Source organism: Armigeres subalbatus, chromosome 2, assembly GCF_024139115.2.
Source record: "Armigeres subalbatus isolate Guangzhou_Male chromosome 2, GZ_Asu_2, whole genome shotgun sequence".
Taxonomy (NCBI): domain Eukaryota; kingdom Metazoa; phylum Arthropoda; class Insecta; order Diptera; family Culicidae; genus Armigeres; species Armigeres subalbatus.
This window is the reverse complement of record NC_085140.1, coordinates 384,130,135-384,154,023: the sequence shown is the minus strand read 5'-3', so window position 1 is coordinate 384,154,023 and position 23,889 is coordinate 384,130,135. Positions and strand designations below refer to the sequence as shown.

The following is a 23,889-nucleotide window of genomic DNA, read 5'->3' as shown; positions in this document are numbered from 1 at the left end:
TTGTGCGAGGCTTTGATTTGAGCGAGGGAGCAGGAGATCGGGAAAAATGTTGCATTAACAAAAAGGTCGAGATGATAATCTTGAAGTTGCTGGAAATTGATATCCGTGACTTTTCGAGATTTTTTTCTTTGCTCTTCGGAAAAAAATTGGATATTCTAGCGATATTTCAAATTAATTTGGTTCCTTGATATATAAATTATAAATTAATATAAATTAAAAACTCCTCAGCTATTTTCATTGCATTCAACGTATGTTCCTGGGTCTACTTCGGCAGCAATGTTTCTTTACAGAATTCGTCTCCGATCTATCGCCTCATTTACGTTTCTGATGACATCGTCGATGAAGCACAGCGTTCGAGATCCAGATGTAAGATCACCAGGCCACAATTATAAAACGTAGGCGACGAACGATGTTTACTTGTAGCTTCTGCGTGATCTCTACTGATACACACCACGTCTCACTGATGCATAACAACACAGATTTATATTGAGTTAAATATTTGAAAATTATTCCACCACTTGTTTGTAATTTTTCAGGATTTTTGAGGATTCCGAATGGAATACCGTGAAGATATCGAATGGAATCCCGACAGAATTCCGAATGGAATCCCGTCAGAAATCCGAATGGAATCCAGACAGGATTTCGAATGGAGTCCCGACAGGATTCCGAATGGACTCCCGACCGGATTCAGAATGGAATCCCGTCAGGATTCCGAATGGAGTTCCGACAGGATTCCGAATGGAATCCCGTCAGGATTCCAAATGGAATCCCGTCCAAATGGAATCCCGTCAGGATTCCGAATGGAATCCCGTCAGGATTCCGAATGGAATCCCGTCAGGATTCCGAATGGAATCCCGTCAGGATTCAGAATGGAATCCCGTCAGGATTCAGAATGGAATCCCGTCAGGATCCAGAATGGATTATCGTCAGGATTCTGAATGGAATCCCGTCAGGATTCCGAATGGAATCCCGTCAGGATTCCGAATGGAATCCCGTCAGGATTCCGAATGGAATCCCGTCAGGATTCCGAATGGAATCCCGTCAGGATTCCGAATGGAATATCGTCAGGATTCTGAATGGAATCCCGTCAGGATTCTTAATGGAATCCCGTCAGGATTCCGAATGGAATCCCGTCAGGATTCCGAATGGAATCCCGTCAGGATTCCGAATGGAATCCCGTCAGGATTCCGAATGGAATCCCGTCAGGATTCCGAATGGAATCCCGTCAGGATTCCGAATGGAATCCCGTCAGGATTCCGAATGGAATCCCGTCAGGATTCCGAATGGAATCCCGTCAGGATTCCGAATGGAATCCCGTCAGGATTCCGAATGGAATCCCGTCAGGATTCCGAATGGAATACCGTCAGGATTCCGAATGGAATACCGTCAGGAATTCGAATGGAATCCCGTCAGAATACAGATTGTAATCCCGTCAGGATTTCGAATGGAATCCCGTCAGGATTCCGAATGGAATCCCGTCAGGATTTCGAATGGAATCCCGTCAGGATTCCGAATGGAATCCCGTCAGGATTCCTAATGGAATCCCGTCAGGATCCAGAATGGATTATCGTCAGGATTCTAAATGGAATCCCGCTAGGATTCTGAATGGAATCCCGTCAGGATTCCGAATGGAATCCCGTCAGGATTCAGAATGGAATCCCGTCAGGATTCAGAATGGAATCCCGTCAGGATTCAGAATGGAATATCGTCAGGATTCTAAATGGAATCCCGTCAGGATTCCGAATGGAATCCCGTCAGGATTCCGAATGGAATCCCGTCAGGATTCCGAATGGAATCCCGTCAGGATTCCGAATGGAATCCCGTCAGGATTCCGAATGGAATCCCGTCAGGATTCCGAATGGAATCCCGTCAGGATTCCGAATGGAATCCCGTCAGGATTCCGAATGGAATCCCGTCAGGATTCCGAATGGAATCCCGTCAGGATTCCGAATGGAATCCCGTCAGGATTCCGAATGGAATCCCGTCAGGATTCCGCATGGAATCCCGTCAGGATTCCGAATGGCATCCCGTCCGGATTCCGAATGGAATCCGTCAGGATTCCGAATGGAATCCGTCAGGATTCCGAATGGAATCCCGTCAGATTCGAATGGAATCCCGTCAGGATTCCGAATGGAATCCGTCAGGATTCCGATTGGAATCCCGTCAGGATTCCGATTGGAATCCCGTCAGCTTCGATTGGAATCCGTCAGGATTCCGATTGGAATCCCGTCAGGATTCCAAATGGTATCCCGTCAGGATTCCGAATGGAATCCCATCAGAATTCCGAATGGAATTTTGTCAGGATTCCGAATGGAATCCCGTCAGGATTCCGAATGGAATCTGGACAGGATTCCGAATGGAGTCCGGAAAGGATTCCGAATGAAACCCAGACAGGATTCCGAATGCAATCCCGTAAGGATTCCGAAAGGATCAAACCAAGAGGCTGCAAGTTATTTGACCAAAAATGTGATTTGACGGAAATGGACAAAATGTCGTTCGGACGAACTGGTCATTATTAGACGAACAGTCGTTTGGCCATAGCAGTGGTTTGGGCGAGAGTCCATTTCCCCAAAAATTTAATTTGGTCAAATGGGTCATACGGCCGAATGTTGCCCGAAAAAGTCGTTTGGCCGAATTGGTCTAGTGGGGTAACATTTAGCCGAAATGGTTCTTTGGTAAAAAAAGGCCATTTGACCATTAATGTTAAGCGGCCGAACAGGTCATATCGCTGAAAATGTTGTATGGCCAAAATGGTTATATGGCCAAGAAAGTCAATTGCCCGAATAGGTCATTTGGCCGAAAATTTTCACTAGAAATACCATTTTGACTCAAATTCCGAACACTCGCTTTTAAACGGCCATTTTGACTTCATTCGTGTAATTTTCTCCACAGAAACTTAAATTCGTTTGTAATCTTGATCCTCAGTTCGGAAAACTAATGAAAGTTTTAGGGCGATAAAACACCAGTGTTCGGAATATGAGTCATGATCGGGATTTGAGCCAAAACGGACATTTTTATCCATATTACCCATATTGCAAACGACTTTTAAGGTCGTTTGATCCATTTGGTCAAACCACCATTTTCGGTCATGTTTGGCCTGTTTGGCCGAATGGTCCTTTCAGCCAAACGACCTATTCGGTCAAACGACATTTTCGGCAATATGTAGCTTCGACCAAAGGACATTTTTGGCTAAACTGTTTTCGGCTCAATAAACGTTTTGGTCAAATGTTTATTTTGGGAAATGGAATTCTGCAAGTTGACTTTCGACCAAACATGTTATTCGTCCAAGTGGCATTAGGCCAAATGGCTTTCGGCCAATCGACTCTTGCCGTCCAAAATTTCGTCGATCTATTTGTTGTCGAATTTTAGTCCAACCAATCAGGGAAACAGGGAAAGGGTTCTTGATTGTTCGTACAGAGACCCTAATAAATTACAGAGTCGAGTACCTACTGAAGTCTAACTCGTCCAAAATCATCATGTGATACATTCGTTTACTATTTTCTTAGAATGCCCAATGCAACACCGATTCAAAATCGGGTTTATTTTTCTTGCAATCGTGTCTGTTTATTTCGCAAAGTTCAGAGTCACAAAATTCATTGCACAAAGTTTTTAAAAGGAACCAAAAAATAAGTATCACATGACATTTCTAAGAAAGAGTGTTAAAGTGAAAGATATACCACCCAGAGTGCTATGCTGTGTTTGCTTACCTCTAAAAACCAACGCTTTCCCGACAATGTATATGTACGTCATCACGGTCATTACAAGAACGACTTGCAAAGCAACTCAGCGCAAATCTCGTTAGCGTCGTCATGATTTATTTGCGTGCCCGCAAAAATATTGCTTCTTCCTTGTTTAAAGCAACATACGTCTCTCTCGGATCTTAATCTGTTCTCAAAATATGAAATACATATTTTTCTGTGGTCATATACATGCCTTTTAGCTTAGTCTGTATCCACCGCATAATCAAATTATCGCTCATCATGTGAAAATTAAGTGTTTCATTACCATCGGTAATTATTCACGAAAGCACAACTTTTGCTTCCCGTCCTCCATTCGCGTTAAGCATCACAACCCTATTCCCACCACAGCAGCACCATGACTACTCACCTACGTCATCGCTTGTCACTTTCCTTCGCCGTTGATCATCATCATCATCAAGACCGACCATTTACACGCCATTCCTTCCACAACTTTCATTGTCTCCCCAGATTCTTTGCCGCATTTGGCGAATCATGTGTCAACATGATTTATACTCGTTACGAAAAAACGGGCTTGCCCAACGTCGTGTGGTGGTGGCGAGGTTCACTTCAGAATTCGGAAGATGACCAAAGTACTGAAACTTTTTTTGTGGAATCGATGTGAAATAAATCTAACTAATTTCTCATATTTCTCAATATTTATTATTTTATACTTGAAGAGGATCTTTCAAGTAGGAACCTTTTTGCATACCTAGTGCAGTGCATCATGGTGCTTGCCAAATTTCGCAGATTTTTATTATACTGCTTACATCATTCTAGCACATAGCAGAACAAATGATTTCAACGCTTATATAGAAACGAACTCGGGTTTATTCATTGAAGTCCAGCAGATCTAAAACGCTCAATTGCATTTCCTGATTCACATGATCGAGAATTGAGTTATAACTGGTGATTGAGGACAATCCCAATTTGACATTCATTAACGCGAATATCTCATGTCATAACAGTTCGCCTATTGAAGCACAGAAGTGGGCGTAGTTGCTTTACAAATTTGACTGGATTCCACGCGATTTTCGGCGAGTCCACACCCAACTAGTTGGATACCATATTTTCTTATACTGCCGTTTGCAGGCATAACTGTCCCATATTGGTATGTATTTCATATCAATATAGGACAGTGATGCTCTTAGCGGTACTATAGTTCTGTATAGGAACCTTGCAAAATATGTTACAAAAAATTGGCATGCACGAAATTGCTTGATTCGAATTCAAATATTGTATGAAACCCTAACAATTCTGCGTTCTTTATAATACATATTTGTACATGAAGCCTTCACTTTTTGTATGAGAAACAAGCAGTAGGGTAAGGCAGGTATTTTGGACCACCAGTTCGACGGCTCATATTTTGGACCACTGAGTGTAAATTCCTCTTGGTAGTCCAAAATAAGAGCCCCGGTAAGGGTGGTCCAAAATACATCCTTTACCCTATTCCTTTATTCCCCAGTTTCATACAGAATAGAAAATTATGCTGTTTGTATGTATAAGAAATATTTTTAATTTCCTTGAATTGATAATTGGTCGCAGGATATTGTTGATTGATTTTGTGTTTATCACAAATGACTCAAATTCGATACAACTTTGAGTATATGAGCTTCATGGCCGTGCAATTAACGACGTTAGTTGTCTGGAAGCATGTGCTGTGGAGTAGGGGTTCAATTCCCACCCTGGCAAGGAGACAACATTCCGGTAAGTGGAAAATTCTCCACTGGTCCACTTCGATAGAAATTGTACAACATTTGTATTTTTGAACGTACCGAAAAAAATTAGTGGTTTGAAATACGAATACCTAATCACGAAATAAATGAGAAAATGTGTTTGCTGTGTTTGCTTTAAATCTACTCAAATAACACTTTTCTCGACTCTCGTCCACTGTACAACCACGTCGTCTGCGAGGGTTGCCTATAATCCGATTAGTTCTCGATTGTTTATTAGGAACCATTAAATTTGTGTCGAATTCTCCATGCAGCGGACTAAACGGCGACACAACAGGGGCGAGAAACGATGCGCTGCGCGAATGTGGTGCCCTGTTTGGGTGCTGTGCCGATGACGGTCGCGGTGGTGGTGTCCGCTTTCAATTATTATCGATCACAGTCGTAAGTCAATTGAATTGTTGCCGAGTGTTCGGATGGTGGGAGTGGTGCAAGAAATTTGATAAAACATAAATCGTGCCATCAACGGGCGCGCGCAGGCGGGAGGAAAGTAATACTTATGTAAATTGAATTTAGGAAGAAGAATGGGCTGATGAGCAGTGGTGCAGCGCGGGCCACCCACCCGGCTAGAGGGAAGCCCGTCGGTGTTGATGGCTGTTGGGCAGTGCGTGGTGACCGCGGTCGCCTTTGCCGTTGTTGCCTGGTGGGAACCAATTTCGCGGAACAAATTGATCATCTTCGCTTGGTGACGGCCGAAGGTGATGGTGGTGATCGTGAGGGCCGTTTTGTTTTGTAGCCATTGTTTTGGCACAAAGCGAAGCCGCATGCTATTTTCGTATGTCGAGTACTTTCACTTGTTTCTGATGCTACTTTAACTGATATTTATGAGGAGAAAAATAATCTGATGTTATTTTTACATGTGCCGAGTTATTGGTTTGGCAATAAATGGAATCCATGAGCTGTAGGGAGGAATAAAGATTGTATGCAAAAAATATCATGCTTTTTAAACATCTGTTCAAAATAAGTCATTTTGTTTATCGTGCTCGGCTTTATCCTTTGGAACGAACGAACCGCGTAAAAATCAAAGAAAAAGTGTGACAATTTTTGCGTTGCGAAATTAATGGATCTTCCTTTAGGTTGTATCCAATCTGGCCAAAAGTCCTTTGGCGGAAAACGTCATTTGATTGAAAAAGTCAATTAGCCCAATAGGTTAGTTGGCCGAAAATGTCATTTGACGAACGAGCCATACGGTTGGAAATGCCGTTCAGTAGAACAGATCATATGGCCGAAATTGTCGTTACGCTGAACTGTAAATGTCGGTGATGAAAATGAAGTATGATCAATAATGAAGTGAGGGATAAGAAGTGGAAGTGAGACGTCTCATTTCTCACTTCTCACTCATTTGGCCGGAAGCGACATATAGCCAACTGGTCATTTGATTGAATAAAGTCGTATTTCCTATAGGTCCATTGGCCAAAAATATCGATTGGCTGAAGTTATCGTTTAGCTGAAAATCCCATTTGATCGATAACGTCATTTGACCGAATAGTTTATACTGCCAAAAATATCGTTTGGCTGGCTATATGGTCAAAGATGTTGTATGACTAAGTAGATCATTTGACCGACAAATTTGTTGGCCGAATAGGTGACTTGGTGAAAGATGACAAATAAAGAGTGAGAAGTGAGCTCGTTCATTTCAAATTTATTTGATAGAATACGACATTCGACAGAACAGATCATTTGGTTGTTTATTTCGAATAGGTCATTTGGCCGAAAATTTCGTTTCACTGAAATGATTGATTAGCACAGCGGTTCTCAACCTGGGGTACATGTACCCTTGGGGGTACCTTCACCGGGCCCAGGAGGTACCTCGGACTAAAATGCATAATGGGGGATATATTACTGTTTTAATCAAAACTTATTGATAAAGTTTTGATTATTGAATTTTTTTTTTATTTCAATGAGCTCGGAAACCTCTTTTCAAGTAGTTCGGAAGCCTCCATTCAAGAAGCCTGGAAACATCCTTTCAAGAGGCCCGGAAGTCTTCTTTCAAGAGGCCCGGAAGCCTTTTTCAAGAGGTTCGGAAACCTTATTTCAAAAATCTTTCAAGAGGGTCGGAAGCCTCCTTTTAAAAGGTTCGGAATCCACTTTTGAAGAGGCCTGGAAGTCTCCTTTCCAGAGGCCTGGAAGCCTCCTTTCAAGAAGGCCGGAAATCTCCTTTCAAGAGGCCCGGAAGCCTTCTTTCAAGAGGACCGGAAGCCTCACTTCACGAGGGCCGGAAGCCTCCTTTTAGAAGGTTCGGAAACCTCCTTTCAAAAGGCATGGAAGCCACATTTGAAGAGGCCTGGAAGCCTCCTTTCAAGAGGCATGGAAGCCACATTTGAAGAGGCCTGGAAGCCTCCTTTCAAGAGGCCCGGAAGCCTCCTTTCAAGAGGGCCGGAATATTCCTTTCAAGAGGCCCGGAACCTCCTTTCAAGAGGCACGGAAGCCTGCTTTCAAGAGGACCGGAAACCTCCTTTCAAGAGGCCCGGAAGCCTCCTCTCAAGAGGTCTGGAAACCCTCCTTTCAAAAGGCCCGGAAGCCTTCTTTCAATAGGCCCGGAAGCCTTCTTTCAAAAGGCCCGGAAGCCTTCTTTCAAAAGGCTCGGAAGCCTCTTTTCAAGAGATCCGAAGCCCTCCGTTCAAGAGGCTCAGGAAGCCTCATTTCAAAAGGCCCGGAAACTATCTTCTAAAAGGCTCGGAAGCCTCATATCAAGAGGCCCGGAAGCCATTCAAGAGGCCCGGAAGCCTCCTTTCAAGAGGCCCAGAAGCCTCCTTTCAAGAGGCTCGGAAGCCTCCTTTCAAGAGACCCGGAAGCCTCCTTTCAAGAGACCCGGAAGTCTCCTTTCAAGAGACCCGGAAGCCTTCTTTCAAGAGGCCTGGAAGCCTCATTTCAAGAGATCCGGAAGCCCTCCGTTCAAGAGGCCCGGAAGCCTCATTTCAAAAGGCCCGGAAACTATCTTTCAAAAGGCTCGGAAGCCTCAAATCAAGAGGCCCGGTAGCCTCCTTTCAAGAGGCCTGGAAGCCTCCTTTCAAGAGGCCCGGAAGCCTCCTTTCAAGAGGTTCGGAAGCCTCCTTTCAAGAGGTTCGGAAGCCTCCTTTCAAGAGGCCCGGAAGCTTCCTTTCAAGAGGCCCGGAAGCCTCCTTTCAAGAGGCCCGGAAGCCTCCTTTCAAGAGGCCCGGAAGCCTCCTTTCAAGAGGCCCGGAAGCCTCCTTTCAAGAGGTCCGGAAGCCTTCTTTCAAGAGGCCCGGAAGCCTCCTTTCAAGAGGGCCGGAAGCTTCCTTTCAAGAGCTCCGAAAGCCTCCTTTCATGATGCCTGGAAGCCTTCTTTCAAGAGGCCCGGAAGCCTCCTTCCAAGAGCCCTGGGATCGCCTCCTTTTGAGAGGCCTAGAAGCTGCCTTTCAAGAGGCCTGAAATCCTCATTTCAAAAGGCCCGGAAGCCTCCTTTCAAGAGGCCTGGGAGCCTTTTTCAAGAAGCACGGAAGCCTCCTTTCAAAAGGCCCGGAAAGCCCCTTTCAAGAGGCCCGGAAGCCTCTTTTCAAAAGGCCCGGAAGCCTCCTTTCAAGAGGCCCGGAAGCCTCCTTTTACGAGGCCCAGAAGCGTCATTTAAAGAGGCCCGGAAGTCTCCTTTCAAGAAGCCCAGAAGCCTTGTTTCGAGAAGCCTGGAAGTCTCTCTTCGAAGGGGCTTGGAATTTATCTTTCTATAGGCTTGGATGCCTACGTGAGGCGTCATTTCAAGATGCTCAGAAGCCTCCTTTTAAGTGGCTCGAGAGGCGCCTTTCAAGAGGCTCAGAAGCCTCTCTTCAAGAGCTCGGAATAATCAAAATTCCAGCCAGCTTTGTGGAGAGTCATATTTTCTGTTGATTTTCAGTTCAATATTTCGTGTGGTCGGAATTCAACCAAACACATCAAGCGCCAATGAAAAATTGCCCATTTTCTTGGAAGAGTTTTCCTGTAGCAGATCCAGTTGAATACAAATCGTATTGGATATCCTTTCACCCTATAACTGAGAATATCCAACAACAAATGTACAAATGAATTGACATGAGACGATTTCCGTTTTTATTTTATGAACAAAGTGTCACAAATCAGTCAAAATGGCGCAAGGTGCGGTTTCGCTGAATCCCGACCATATATCTTATGAGTTGCATTTATTTTCATTTACAGCAAAAAATAATATGTGCGGAGGGGTACCTCTCAAGAAAAAGGTTGAGAGCCGCTGGAACATTTTACCGAAAATGTCATATGACCAAACGGGTCATACAGCCGAAAATGTCGTTTGACCAGTTTCTCAGATAACTATTGTACCGTCGTGCTTCTTTTGACAAATCAGGGGCTACTTTGGACATTTTAAAAACAAGAATTATAACGAAAATTACTATAAAATTGTCATTATCACAAATTGGGTGTCTTATTGATAGTTGGATGGCAACTTCAAATTTGGTTATTTTTCCGTTTTTTTATTTAAAAAAACCAAAAACTAAAGTAGCCCCGGTGTCAAAAGAAGCCCCGCACGACGGTATATGAAAATCGTCTTTTAATCACTCCGGACCAACATCACAACAATTACACATAGACTTCTTTCTATCACAGAAAACACTTCATCTTTCTTCACACAAATCGTTTTATTCATCTTTATGAATCGGTCAGACTACGCACATCCATACCAGCAGCAGTTGTACGAGCGCCCCGCTCTAAGCTGCATGGGCAACTAGTTAGACGAAATCAAAATCAGCTGCTGTCTATTTGTGCCTGTACCTACAAAACTCTATTGGCTCGCTAGCAATGAGAAGCAGATAGATCTCTGTTCAATAACGTCCGCCTGGAATATTAGGCTGGTTCAAAATTCATCTCGAATTTTGCATTAAACAACTATGTTGTTAACTGTTTCGTATAATTAATTCCCTCTCATCTTCTAAAAACAACACTTCCAATAGAGATCCATAAATACTATAAAAATAAAATAATGAAGTTCGCTGCATCAAAATTAACTACTATTGATACCTTTTTCTTCTCGTCACACTTTAAGATTTAAGTCTTTTTACTTTTTGAGTACATTCATCGTCACGTTTTACTAAACCCCTTCCCGTAAAGTGTAAGGTATTTTATATGCCGTTTGGCCAAGCATGTGATGTGGCCGAAAATGTCATTTGGCTGAACGTATCATACGACCGTAAATGTCGTTTGTTCAACGGGTCATATGGCCGAACAACAGTGTATGTAAAAGTAATAAGTGATTATTGATAATTCAAATGTGAAACGTGCAATGAGAAATGCGAAGCAATGAGTAAAAAGTGAGGAATGAGAGGCCTACTACTTTCTTACTTCGCACTGCGAGGTTTGGCCGAACGAGTCATATGGCTGAAAAAAAGAAATTTGCCGGAACGGAAATTTTGCCGAAAACGTCATATGGCCGGAAATGTTTTTTTGGCCGGAAATATCGTTTGGCTGAACGAATTATCCGACCACGCACAGGTGTCGTTTGGTCGAAAAATAGTTAATGTGGAGAGCGTGATCAATGATAACTGAGAAATGAGAAGTGCGATGAAGGAAGTGACAAATTCGTAGTGAGAAGTGAAACTAGAGACATCTTCCACTTTTCACTTCACACTTGGCACTTTTCACCTTAGGCAGTGTGAAAGAAGAAATAAGGAATGAGAAGTGAGACGTCTTATTTACATTTTCAACCGTATGAGCCGTTCAGCCAAATTGCCTTTTTCGCTGTAAGAACTGATAAGTGAGAAATGTAAAGACGTCCATCACACCAAGCGCCAAAAATTTCCATTTTTCTGTCCAAGACTTCGTCTAACAGATTTAATTGAACACAAATAGTATCAGATATCCCTCAACTCTCAGCTGAGGATATCCGGCAACGTATGTACGTATGAATTGATACGAAATTATGTCCGTTTTGCTTTTACGAACAAAATATAACAAGTGAGTCATAAAGCTGCTTGGTGCATTTTGGCAGAATCCCGACCATTTCTCAGTACTTATTTCTTAATTCTCACTTTTCAATTATCAATAATCACTTCACACTTTTACATTTACTGTTGTTCGTCCCAACGATATTTTCGGCCATATGACCTGTTTAACAAACGACATTTACGGTCGTTCACTCGGCCAATCAACAAGTTCAGTCATATGACATGTTCGGCCAAACGACATATTCAGTCGTAAGATCGGTCGTATCCTGCCAAACGACCTTTTCGATCCAAATAACCTTTACGACCGAACAACTTCTTCGGCCAAATGATCTATTCGGCCAAACGTCATTTTCGGCCATATGACCTATTCGGCCAAATTATATTTTCGGTCGTAATTGGTCAAATGGCCCTTTATGCCAAACGATCATTTTCTATCAAATGATCTATTCGAACAGTCGACTTGTTTGTCCAAATGATCAGTTCGATCGTACTGTTTTGGCATAATAATCGTTTCGGACGAACGTACAATTCCCCAAATGGAATTTGGCTAGATGCCTAACGTGTTATTCGATAAAGTAGCATTCTAACAAATGGCTTTTGGACGAATGATTTTCGGCCCCTATTTCTTATCAATTACTTTTCTTTGTTTATTTCTTACCTTTAACTTCTTATTCCACATTTACCACTTTAACCTACTCGGTTATCATTTCTCGCATCTTATTCTTCATATCTCATCTATGCATGAACGCGTTGTTGCTACTTGCTGGCATGCAAAGTTAGTATAAAAGTGTTTGTTTAAGATAAAAAATGTAACACAGGCTATAACCCGAAACAATCCTCACTAACGTATTCTTCCAGGCTTAAAGAATTGAAATTTAAACTATTGAAATTATTTGCAAAAATGCAAAGAGTTGTTTTAGGTGACTGACAAATTTTAACTGCATATTTGTTTCTGAAGGCTCACTTAATGCATAAAATTCCTAACCAAAATATTTTCATTGTTGATTTTATAACTAAGGTCCTCAAGTTTAATTTACCGCAGCTGATTTAACTTAAACAAATTTCACCCCCAACCAAGAGCTAGATACAGCAAAGCACCGAAATTGAAAGTGATCGCAACTATTTGCTCGAACCCATACTGTTGACTTTGGCGATTTCGATAGCTTAAGGTCATGCATTACTTTGTTTACAGTCTTATGACCAAATATACCGAGGACGTTGTCGGTATCCCACGTATACTCGTGCACCCTACTGCCATGTCGTCTATTTCCCATACCGCTGAACAAAGACTTGGAAAATATTCACGCCAGATCGACCGTGATACTTTTTGAAAAGTGTGGCGTCTGTCAAAACCAGCTCCGTGCAACCCGTATCTAATGAAGTGTACCGAAGGAATTCTCCATCGCTGTCGCCGTGGAGGACCGACCTCCCCCAATCCCGGCGCTACCTACTCGGCCATTATACCGCAGCGGCACGCGGCATTCGAATGATGGTGTTGTCTGCGTAGGAGACCGAGCGAACGTGGGCAGCCAAATCCAACCACCTGAAACAAAGAGTGCGTAGGTCTTCCCCTACGACCGTACTCCACCCAATTTGCGGAAGAGTATCGGCGGGACGCTTTCAAACGGCAGTGACGGATCTAGTGAGAGGCGCCCGCTAAGACGCGGACTGTCCACACTGCAGTAGTGGTAGCGTACGCGGAATGTCACATGATTGATGAGCGGCGATTAGTGGAATCGCCGAGTGGCAGCAACTGGCAAAGCCAGACTCAGATCAGCGCAGCGCTGATAACGATCGCCGATAAGTGGATGGAGTGAAAATTTAGTACACTTCAGCCGACCTGGTTGGTCTGGTTTGACAGACCGACCAGCCGACCGGCCGTCGTCCCGTCCGAGTCCGAAAGTGATTAATGCTAATTTATGTAATCATTCAGTCTCGAGAGAAGAGCCGCCTATGGTGGGTACCGGTTGGTCCAGGAACACTCGCTCGGCGGTGCATTATCATAATGCGGCGAGCCGGTTTGCTTCCTTCTAATGCAATGTGGCGTCTTAGTCGCACGAGACAAGTGAGTATGGATATGCGGTGTGACAGTGCAAGTCTCGGGATGGTAAATGTAATTTATCAGAAATCAATGAAAATTTAATCACCGCGAGTGCCAAGTAGAAAGTGATTATCAGCAGCAAACCCAGCTAGGAAAGATGACAGGTGAAATGTTGACTTTTTTCACTGCTGGTGGCAGCGTTTACGTTGGAATTCCGGTCATATCGTGGAGCCGATAATCGGAAGTGGCACGTGCCGATGTTGTGATTGAGCGTTGCAAGATTGAAATCAACAAACGTGATTGGAATGATAAACGTCCATGAAATAGGGCTTCGTTCCATTGACACATACAATAAGATATTTAATGATAGGGGTAGTTTAATGCGTCAAATTACAGACTATTTACCATGTTGGAAATGCTGGCAAGTTCCCTCTGACACTATGGTGTAGCAACTCGCGAACAATTAACTTTACCCAAAAATCAACCTCTGAAATGCGTTTTTGATACAAGATTCAAACTGAATTGGAAATTTAAATTGTCACATGGTAGTTAGCTGTACTTGAATTAGTTTTAGAATATTAAACACCTGACTACGAAGTAATTCTGCACACAGACCCCTCCCTAACTGGTAACCCAGCAATAAATTCAATCAAACACAGGCCGCAAAAATGCGCACACAGATTGAGACCAACTGCCTTGATCAGCCTTTCAACTCTACCCCAGCATTACGTTGCCGTTCAAAGCCCACCAACACACCCCTCCCAGTTCCGTTCGATCAACGATCTTTAATTGTGTCAGTTGCATAGTGACTGTCCAGTTCCAATAAAATCCCGCGAAAATGACGCACAACCCTCTACCCGTACCAGCAATCAGAAGCACTTTATTCGATTTAAAACCCGGCTAGTGCCAACCTGAATTTCAGTTCCCCGGGGCATCAATTTCAACAAACACCACTACAGCAAGCAAATCCACTTATCATGGTCGGGTCGGGTATTTGTCCTGGTCGCTTGAGCATTCGTTCATAGACAACCAGACACCGACAACTCTATGACCGTTGAACAATCGAAAGCACGACTCTGCTTGACACAATGATAAACGAAATTATTCTTATTTTTTTAAACTAAAACAAAAGCTCATTATCCGTTTGTCTGTGAATTGTGTGTACAACCATCAAGTTCTATCGCTTAAAAATATTTTAATTTAATTACACGTTTTCAGCCAGTCAGATGCTAAAATTGTACAGTGAGAGACTCACTCTTCGATAAGTAATAATGATAGGGTCTTCTCGTCAGCCGGTCAATTCGAATCCCGGACAAACGAAATCTCTCGTCTTTCTGTATTTCGGTACCGCGTCTATCATTCGTTCGGTAGTCCAGAAAGGGCACACCTAATCTTGAACCCCCGAAGTAGCAGCAGCAGAAACAGAAACTCCAACGGACGAATTAGTCAAAATGGTTATTTCGTTATTTGTCTTCCCTCGATCTTGTTCTTTATTCGAAGGTGAAGTTTCTGGCTTTCGGTTGCGCAGCATCAGATGCGAGAGGTATGGTCCACGAAGGAGTTTCTTCAATACAAAATGATTTGACCTTCTTTAGATATGCCCAATAATTGATCTCTCGATTTTTAAGTGCTCTCTGCTTGACGCCTTTTTCAGCTTGGAGATTGTTCCACACTAGGAGATTTTAACATAGCAGAGAAGAATTTCTGCAATTTACTTGTGAGAACAGTCTTATGGCTATTTTTTGTTTTTGTTTTTTATTCATCAAGTGTCGAGCTAAGCACTACGCAATTTCCAATTCGTGTTTGAACTTCCTTTATAATAATTCGATCCAAAGAAAGACCATATGTTCGTTAAATATTACCAGCACGGCGCAACCCACCCTATCTCGCGGTTTCAAAACTTCGCCGCACAGCCTCCGTGCCAATCACTCTCATGTTATTGAACAACCATCAACGCCATCGCATCTCATTAGCATCTAGCCGGAGTGGTGACAATGATGATGGCGACGATAAAACGACGTAGTCTTGTGTAATATGTGTTCCAAAAATGATTCCTATATGGGTTTTTCAAACATTTGCTAAAAAGACTTCGAACAACTTCCTTCGTCTCGGAAGTGCCTAATGATGGTCACGAAGTCATACACATGGTTAGTCAAAAATCGCCCAATTACTGTCGTTAAAAGCACGCACGTTCCTCCAGCATTCAAAACACGTCGAAACACCGGCTTCTGACTGTTCCTCGAAACTTATGTACACTTCTCCATGCCGAGGTCCCCACAAGCGTATGCGCGACTATAATCGCCATCGTTGGGTCATTAAATGCCGCGCGTAAAACCGATCCCACCCAACGACCATTAGATCGATCGATTGGAATTCCTCGAACGCCGATGTAATCTGCCACGGCTCCAACGAAACGACTGCGTTCCGCAGAAATCATCATGATCTTAATTGTGTATGCTAATATCTTGCTGATTGACAATAATTATTGCTGCTGGTAATATGGCCGGCCAACCTATTGCTTCGACGAAATCGACTCCACTCAACAGAGATCAACAGCTCATAAAAGTCATCTGTCTAATGGCACTTTTCTTCGATTTTTTATTGCAGTCTGCATCGGAACCAACGGTCGCATGTCGGTGCCATCAAACCGCGAGTACCACTACAAAAATCTGCGCGATCGGTACACCAACTGTACGTACGTGGACGGCAACCTGGAGATCACCTGGATCCAGAACACATCGTACGATTTGAGCTTCCTGCAACACATCCGGGAAGTGACCGGATACGTATTGATCAGTCACGTAGACATCCCACAGGTTATCCTGCCGCGGTTACAAATCATTCGAGGCCGTACTACGTTCAAGCTGAACAAATGGGAGGACGAGTTCGGTTTGTTCGTCTCCTTCTCGCAGATGAATACCCTGGAGATGCCGGCTCTGAGAGACATTCTGAGCGGTTCGGCTGGCATTTTCAACAACTATAACCTATGTCACGTTAAGACAATCAACTGGGATGAAGTTCTGTCCGGTAAGAATCAGTGTTTAATCAATTAACTATATTTTGCTAACCACATTCGCTCTTTACAGATTCGAAAGCCCATTATCGGTACACGTACAACTTCACCTCACCCGAGCGAGATTGTCCGAAGTGTCACACCAGCTGCGAGGCCGGTTGTTGGGGAGAGGGTATCCACAACTGTCAAAAGTTCAGCAAACTGAACTGCTCTCCTCAGTGCTCGCAAGGTCGTTGCTTCGGTTCGAAGCCCCGAGAGTGTTGTCACCTGTTTTGTGCTGGTGGCTGCACTGGTCCTACTCAGAAAGACTGTTTAGCCTGTAAGAACTTCTACGACGATGGCGTGTGCAAGCAGGAGTGCCCGCCCATGCAACGGTAAGACACATCCCCTCAAACTATTCAGCACTTTTTCATTCAATTTTCATTCATCTTCCATCAGTTACAACCCTACAAACTACCTCTGGGAGCCAAATCCCGAGGGCAAATACGCCTACGGAGCAACCTGCGTACGGAACTGCCCGGAACATCTGCTCAAGGATAACGGAGCCTGTGTGCGAACGTGCCCATCGAACAAAATGGCACAGAACGGAGAGTGCGTCCCGTGCAACGGAGCCTGTCCCAAGACGTGCCAGGGTGAGGGAATCGTACACTCGGGAAACATCGACAAGTACAAAGACTGCACGATCATCGAAGGATCGTTGGAAATTCTGGATCAAACTTTCGACGGTTACCAGCAGGTGTTTAGCAATTTTTCGTTCGGGCCGCGGTACATCAAAATTCACCCGGATCGGTTGGAGGTTTTCTCTACGCTCAAGGAAATTAGTGGTTTCATCAACATCCAGGGTTACCATACGGACTTCAAGAATCTGTCATACTTCAGGAATCTGGAGGTAGTGGGTGGCCGTCAGCTCAAAGAGAATCTGTTTGCCTCCGTGTATATTGTGAAGGTAAGTTCTGCACAGGAATCATCGTAGACAGTTCTAATACTTGATTCCCATTTTCACAGACATCCCTTCAATCTCTGGAGCTGAAATCGTTGAAACGAGTGAATTCGGGTGCCATTGTTATCTTGGAGAACGATCACCTGTGCTACGCGCAGGAGATTGATTGGTCCAAAATTAAGAAGTCTGCCGATCACGAAAGCGTTATTCAATCCAATCGGGATCCCAAGACTTGCCGTAAGTGCTTACAATTACCAGAATCTTGTTTCGTAATACTTATGATTCGAATTCCATTGCAGATGATGAGAAAATGTTTTGCGATGAGCAATGCACGAAAGCAGGTTGTTGGGGTAAGGGACCGGAACAGTGTCTCGAATGCAAAAACTACGTCTACAAGGGCAAGTGCCTGGACAGTTGTAAGAGCCTACCGAAGTAAGTTTCATATTATGCCCCTTCATTATTTAAACAGCACTAACATTCTCTTTTACTATCCACAAAAAGAATCTATCAGGTAAACCCGAGATCGTGTGGTGATTGCCACCCGGAATGCTCAGACTCGTGCATCGGACCGAATGCGGACAATTGTGGATCGTGCGTCAACGTTAAGGACGGCTCATTTTGTGTATCGGAGTGCCCCATTACCAAGTACAACCTGAATGGAACGTGCGTGTCTTGTCACCCGACTTGCATCGGTTGCAACGGCCCCCTGGATACAATCGCTCCCAACGGGTGCGTTTCCTGCGACCGAGCCATCATGCGAAGCGACGGTTCTGTGGAACGTTGTCTGATGAAAGATGAAGCCTGTCCAGGTGAGAACGACCCACCCTTTTTATAGTCGATTTCAGTTAACATAATTATTGTTTCCCTTTTCAGATGGTTATTATAGCGAACGAGTCGAGCAGGACGAAGGGCCCCTAAAACATCTCTCAGGAAAATCCGTCTGCCGCAAATGCCATCCAAGGTGTAAGAAGTGCACCCAGTACGGATTCCATGAACAGGTCTGTCAAGAATGTGCCAGCTATAAACGCGGTGAGCAATGTGAAGACGAGTGTCCCATTGATCATTTTGTGAACGAAGAAACGCGTGAATGTTTGCCGTGTCACTCTGAATGTCGCGGATGTCGAGGTTTTGGAGAGGATCAATGCTTGGAATGTCGGAATCTCAAACTGTATGAGGGAGATCCGCTCGATAACTCAACGGTGTTCAACTGTACTGCGACCTGTCCATCAAGTCACCCTTACAAGCACTTCCCCACGGAAACGAGCAAAATTGGGCCCTATTGCTCTGCTGAGGAGGTGCAGAGCGGGTTCCGGATAGAGACTTCGAACACTCCTTTCATGTTATTTGTTATACTAATACCTGCTGCGGTAATCATTTGTTTAACTGGATTGGCTTATTTGTACTGCACACAAAAGAACAAGAAAGATGCCATAAAAATGACAATGGCAATGGCCGGATGTGACGATTCTGAGCCCTTGAGACCAACTAATGTCGGACCTAATCTAACCAAATTGAGGATCATCAAAGAAGCAGAGCTACGCATGGGAGGTGTCTTGGGAATGGGTGCCTTTGGTCGGGTATTCAAAGGAGTTTACATGCCGGAAGGAGAGAACACAAAAATTCCAGTAGCAGTCAAGGTTTTGATAGAAATGTCGGGAGCCGAATCGAGTAAGGAGTTCTTGGAAGAAGCGTACATAATGGCGTCAGTTGAGCATCCAAACTTATTGAAACTGCTGGCAGTTTGTATGACTTCTCAAATGATGTTGATAACGCAGTTGATGCCTGCCGGATGTCTGTTGGATTATGTTCGGAACAACAAAGAAAAGACTGGATCCCTAGCACTGTTGAACTGGTCAACTCAAATTGCTCGTGGTATGGCTTATCTGGAAGAGCGACGATTGGTACATCGTGATCTGGCTGCACGCAACGTGTTGGTACATCCTCCACATCTCGTAAGAATTACTGATTTTGGATTGGCAAAGCTTTTGGACTATGGCTCCGATGAATACCGTGCAGCTGGCGGAAAGATGCCGATCAAGTGGCTGGCTTTGGAATGTATTCGTCATCGTGTGTTCACCAGTAAGAGTGACGTCTGGGCCTTTGGAGTAACTATCTGGGAATTGATGACTTACGGTGCTAGGCCTTATGAGAATGTTCCGGCGAAGGATGTACCCGATCTGATCGAAATGGGCGCAAAGCTTCCCCAACCGGACCATATTTCACTGGATGTATACATGATCTTGATTTCTTGTTGGCACTTGAATGCAGATGCTCGCCCTACCTTCAAAGCATTGGAGAAAATGTTCGCTGATATGGCAAGAGATCCAGGCCGATATCTGAGTATTCCTGGTGATAAATTCAAGCGTCTTCCCATGTATACAAACCAGGACGAGAAAGATTTGATTCGTAACCTGGCACCAGCGGTTGATTCTGCAATAACCGGATCAAATATAGAGGCTGAAGAATATTTACAACCTAAGACGCGACCGGCCCTTATGCTGCCACCATCGTCGATGGAGAAATCCGATGATTTTTCCAAATCCATGCGCTACAGTAAAGATCAACTGAAAGAGAGCGAAAGTTCAGACCGGAATGCCCGTGAAGTCGGCGTTAGTGGGATGCGACTGAATTTACCATTGGACGAAGACGACTATCTAATGCCAACTTGCCAAAGTCAAGCACCGTCGGTCCCCGGTTACATGGACTTGATCGGAGTACCCGCCAGTGTTGACAATCCAGAGTACCTGATGGGATCAGCCGGTAGCAACATTAGTACGGGCCTTCCAACTCCACCGCCGGTAACGCCATGCGGCAGCGGAATTAGCACTAACACTCCCAATAGTCCTGTAAATAGTATACCTCCTAACATCTGCACTGTTAACGTTAGCACCAATCCTAGCAGCAACAACAGCACCACTTCAAACAATAACAACAACACTGTTGCCAATCATGCCATCAAAAAGGAAGAAGCCATTCCGATGCCTCATACGACGCTCAATGAACCTCAGGTGGCGCCACCAACGCAAACCCTGGGCATTCCTCTATCGCCAACGGCGACGATAGAAACGACTTCCGAGCATGAGTACTACAACGATCTGCAACGAGAACTGATTCCACTTCATCGGAATGAAACCACGGTGTGATCACTCGACAGTGTGACGAACCCAATTGTACAGAACTGAGCTTCCATTCTGATTAATTATCATAGACGAAATAATAGGATATTTGTTTGAAAAATACATCGAATGAAGCAACTTTATACAGCTATCGAATTAGCATACAGAAAGTTCAAAGTGCGTATCGTAAGTGCCTTCAATATATGTAGTGTAAGGAAATAGGGAAGCTTACTGAAGATGAAATCTACGGTGCCTGTAATAACGAAGTAGTCCCGAAAAGACCACTTCTGTATCATATTGTAACGAATATTTAAACGGTTCATAGCTAGCAATGGATAGCTTATAGGAAGTACTTAAGAATGATGTGGAGAATTTTTAACATGTTAGACAGTACAATATGAAAAATACTTCCTTTTAGTTGAAGTAAACGGTCGTGCACTGTTCTAACAGATAGAGTCACAAACGCGTCGATATTGAATCGGAGGATGCAAAATTGGCTAAGGTTTTATGTATTTCATTTTTTAAAATCTGTGATACTATTCATAATCGACGATCATTTTTCTAGAATCTAGATTTTATTTCACAGACTACGGTTTGAACATATACATTAGGTAACAAGCAATAGCATGTATGTAGTAATTTATAGAAAATTAGAAGTTTTGATTTCATACAAAAATATTCACAAAATCTCATTCTTGTAAATGAATTGTCAATCTACACTTTCAAAAATCAAAACAACGAAAAATTCTACAGTAATGGAACTTGTACTTCTCAATGCACCATAAACCAGTATCTCATAATACTTAACAAAGCTCTAGAAGAAAAAAAATCATTCTAAATCTCTCCTCAAAGTATTTTTGGCCGCGTACTATGCTCTTTATGATTTAATTGTACATATATCTTACACTTAAGGATAATCAAATGAGAAACGATATCGAACTGTAAATATTCCGGTGAAAACTGTCATGCCCTACTTAAATCTCATACGACATCGAGAGAATATCCAGCTGAGCATCCAACCAACAAGTGGCAATACCACAGTTTACGCATGTCAATACGTTCTATTTTATGCCATCACTAATAATTACATATACGTATTTTGACCACTAAGGTGAAAAAAAATAAGAACGTGTGGTCGAAAACTACCCCACTGTTCAGATCGAAATATTTAGCTGTGAAGTTACAAACAAGTGGTGAAAATTTAACAAATTTGCGTACGTCACGATTTTGTGTATGCATGTAGGTTACATCTTATTTTTTAAAAAAGGATTGCCGGTCACTTGTTGGTTTGGGCAAAATGTTGGAACTTCCTGACTTGAAAAAGTATAGGTGATTAGGAATATCCAACAATACGTTGGGGTAGATTTATGAAAACAATAGAGAGGATGTGTGAATTCACTAAGAAATTAGGAAAACGTGCCATGTTTCGTACATGAAAATAAATTTATAGATTGTAATGTTGGGATTTTCGCTTTTATATAAAAACGAAAAAAAATATTAAAAGATAGAGTTGCATTGTATTGGAGTAATGGACTCGAGAAAATGGTTATGTCTGGCTGAATGAATGTAAAATAAAAAGAAGGCACTACTAGCTAAGGTACGATTGGATTGTGAGATAAATTGTTAATGTTTTTAAGTTATATATGTATTTTGAACATTTCAAATAAAATTGAAAATAATACAATTCAGCGCTTTTTTTTATTGGAGCAAATGATGACAGCTACTGCTTAAAAACAGTTTAATCGGTGGTGGATAAGAGGCAATTCGAAAAAAAAATTAAAAAAAACTTAACTATGCATATGCACAACACATGTTTCGAAATGGACAAATTGATATGAAATTTGTGAAGAAGAATCCACGCGTCTTGGAGGGACTCGCACCCTCAACCTCCTTCTCTCTAGATAGGCGTGATAACTCCTACACAACAAGACCACATAAATGTCACGTTTGCGGAAAAGCCATCAGAATCCGAGTAGGCTAAAACGTCCTATCGTTGTGGTATGCCCTAATGTTGCGGTAGTGTTAAAGCAGTCCATTCTGGATATAATACCATTGAAACAATTGTGGGTACGCTAAAACTCTTTGAATTAACGACTAGAACAGCTTTGGTTTGACAAAATTCCGTTCAAAATGATGAAAAATCAACATTTTCGCTAAAAATTTGAATCCCTTGAGCTTGTTATTGCGGTAGTGCTAAGGTCCTTTTGTTGCGGTATTGCTCTCCATAAGAATTACATGCAATACCGCAACAATAGGACTGACCTTAAAAAAATATCGCAACGATAGGCAACTGTGTCATATTATTGCGGTAGTTTGATTTATTGTGATAAAAACAAAACAACATAAGTTCAGCACAATTCACATAATATATACGAAACTATAGTTAACAAGCATCCTATTCAACTACTACAATATGGAATTCGACCAACAGGTAATTTTTGGAGAATATTTGTGATCAATTTTATTTTGACACGGTGAGGGGTTAACCCTCCATAATAGGTCGTTTTACCCTACCAACCAAAAAAATGATTTTCGTACGGCCGAGTTGCCGAATAATATGCAATTACCCGACATCATTTTTGCCTTTCTCGTATACAAAGTATACGTAAAGGCTATATGTTCGCTCCAAAAACGAACTTTTTATAGGAGTCCCGGAGACCCATAGTGTTATATACCGATCGACTCAGCTCGACGAATTGAAGTGATGTCTGTGTGTATGTGTGTGTGTATGTGTGTGTGTATGTGTGTGCGCAAAATAATCTCACTCATTTTCAGGCACTTATCCTTAACCGATTTGCTCGCAACAAGTTGCATTCGACGCGGAATCTTGTCCCATTGTTTTGTATTGAAAATTGGCCAGGTCGGACTATGGGCTTCGGAGTTATGGCCAAAATATATTTTTTTACAACAAAAATTCTCACTCACTTTTTAGACACTTACTCTTAGCTGATTTACTCGCAACAAGTTTCATTCAACGCAGAATCTTGTCCCATTGTTTCGTATTGAAAATTGGACAGATCGGACTATGGGTTTCGAAGTTATGGCCAAAATCCACATGAGAAACACGTACAAAATTCTCACCCATTTTTTAGGCACTTACCCTCAGCCGATTTGCTCGCAACAAGTTGCATTCGACGCGGAATCTTGTCCCATTGTTTCGTATTGAAAATTGGCCGAATCGGACTATGGGCTTCGGAGTTATGGCCAAAATATATTTTTTTACAACAAAAATTCTCACTCACTTTTTAGACACCTAAGCCCCAAACGCAATACAACGGAACGGCGACGGAAACGGAAAATTTGACAGTTAGCCCATATATTTTCTGTCAAATTTGCCGTTTCCGTCGCCGTTCCGTTGTATTGCGTTTGGGGCTTTACTCTTAGCTGATTTACTCGCAACAAGTTT

The 23,889-nt window shown here is 42.9% G+C and overlaps 1 protein-coding gene across 2 annotated transcripts in view; it reads left to right on the top strand.

Annotated features, from left to right (window-relative positions):
- LOC134213154 (epidermal growth factor receptor) overlaps positions 1 to 22,167 on the top strand; it is a 405,703-nt gene extending 383,536 nt beyond the window's left edge. For both annotated transcript variants that reach the window (XM_062691811.1, XM_062691810.1), the window contains exons 2-8: positions 16,022 to 16,441; positions 16,501 to 16,801; positions 16,866 to 17,373; positions 17,433 to 17,604; positions 17,667 to 17,799; positions 17,869 to 18,176; positions 18,241 to 22,167. In XM_062691811.1, coding sequence (XP_062547795.1) covers positions 16,022 to 16,441; positions 16,501 to 16,801; positions 16,866 to 17,373; positions 17,433 to 17,604; positions 17,667 to 17,799; positions 17,869 to 18,176; positions 18,241 to 20,510 — 4,112 coding nt within the window. In that variant the 3' untranslated portion in view covers positions 20,511 to 22,167. The remainder of the gene's footprint in view (positions 1 to 16,021; positions 16,442 to 16,500; positions 16,802 to 16,865; positions 17,374 to 17,432; positions 17,605 to 17,666; positions 17,800 to 17,868; positions 18,177 to 18,240) is intronic.
- The last annotated feature ends 1,722 nt before the right edge of the window (positions 22,168 to 23,889 follow it).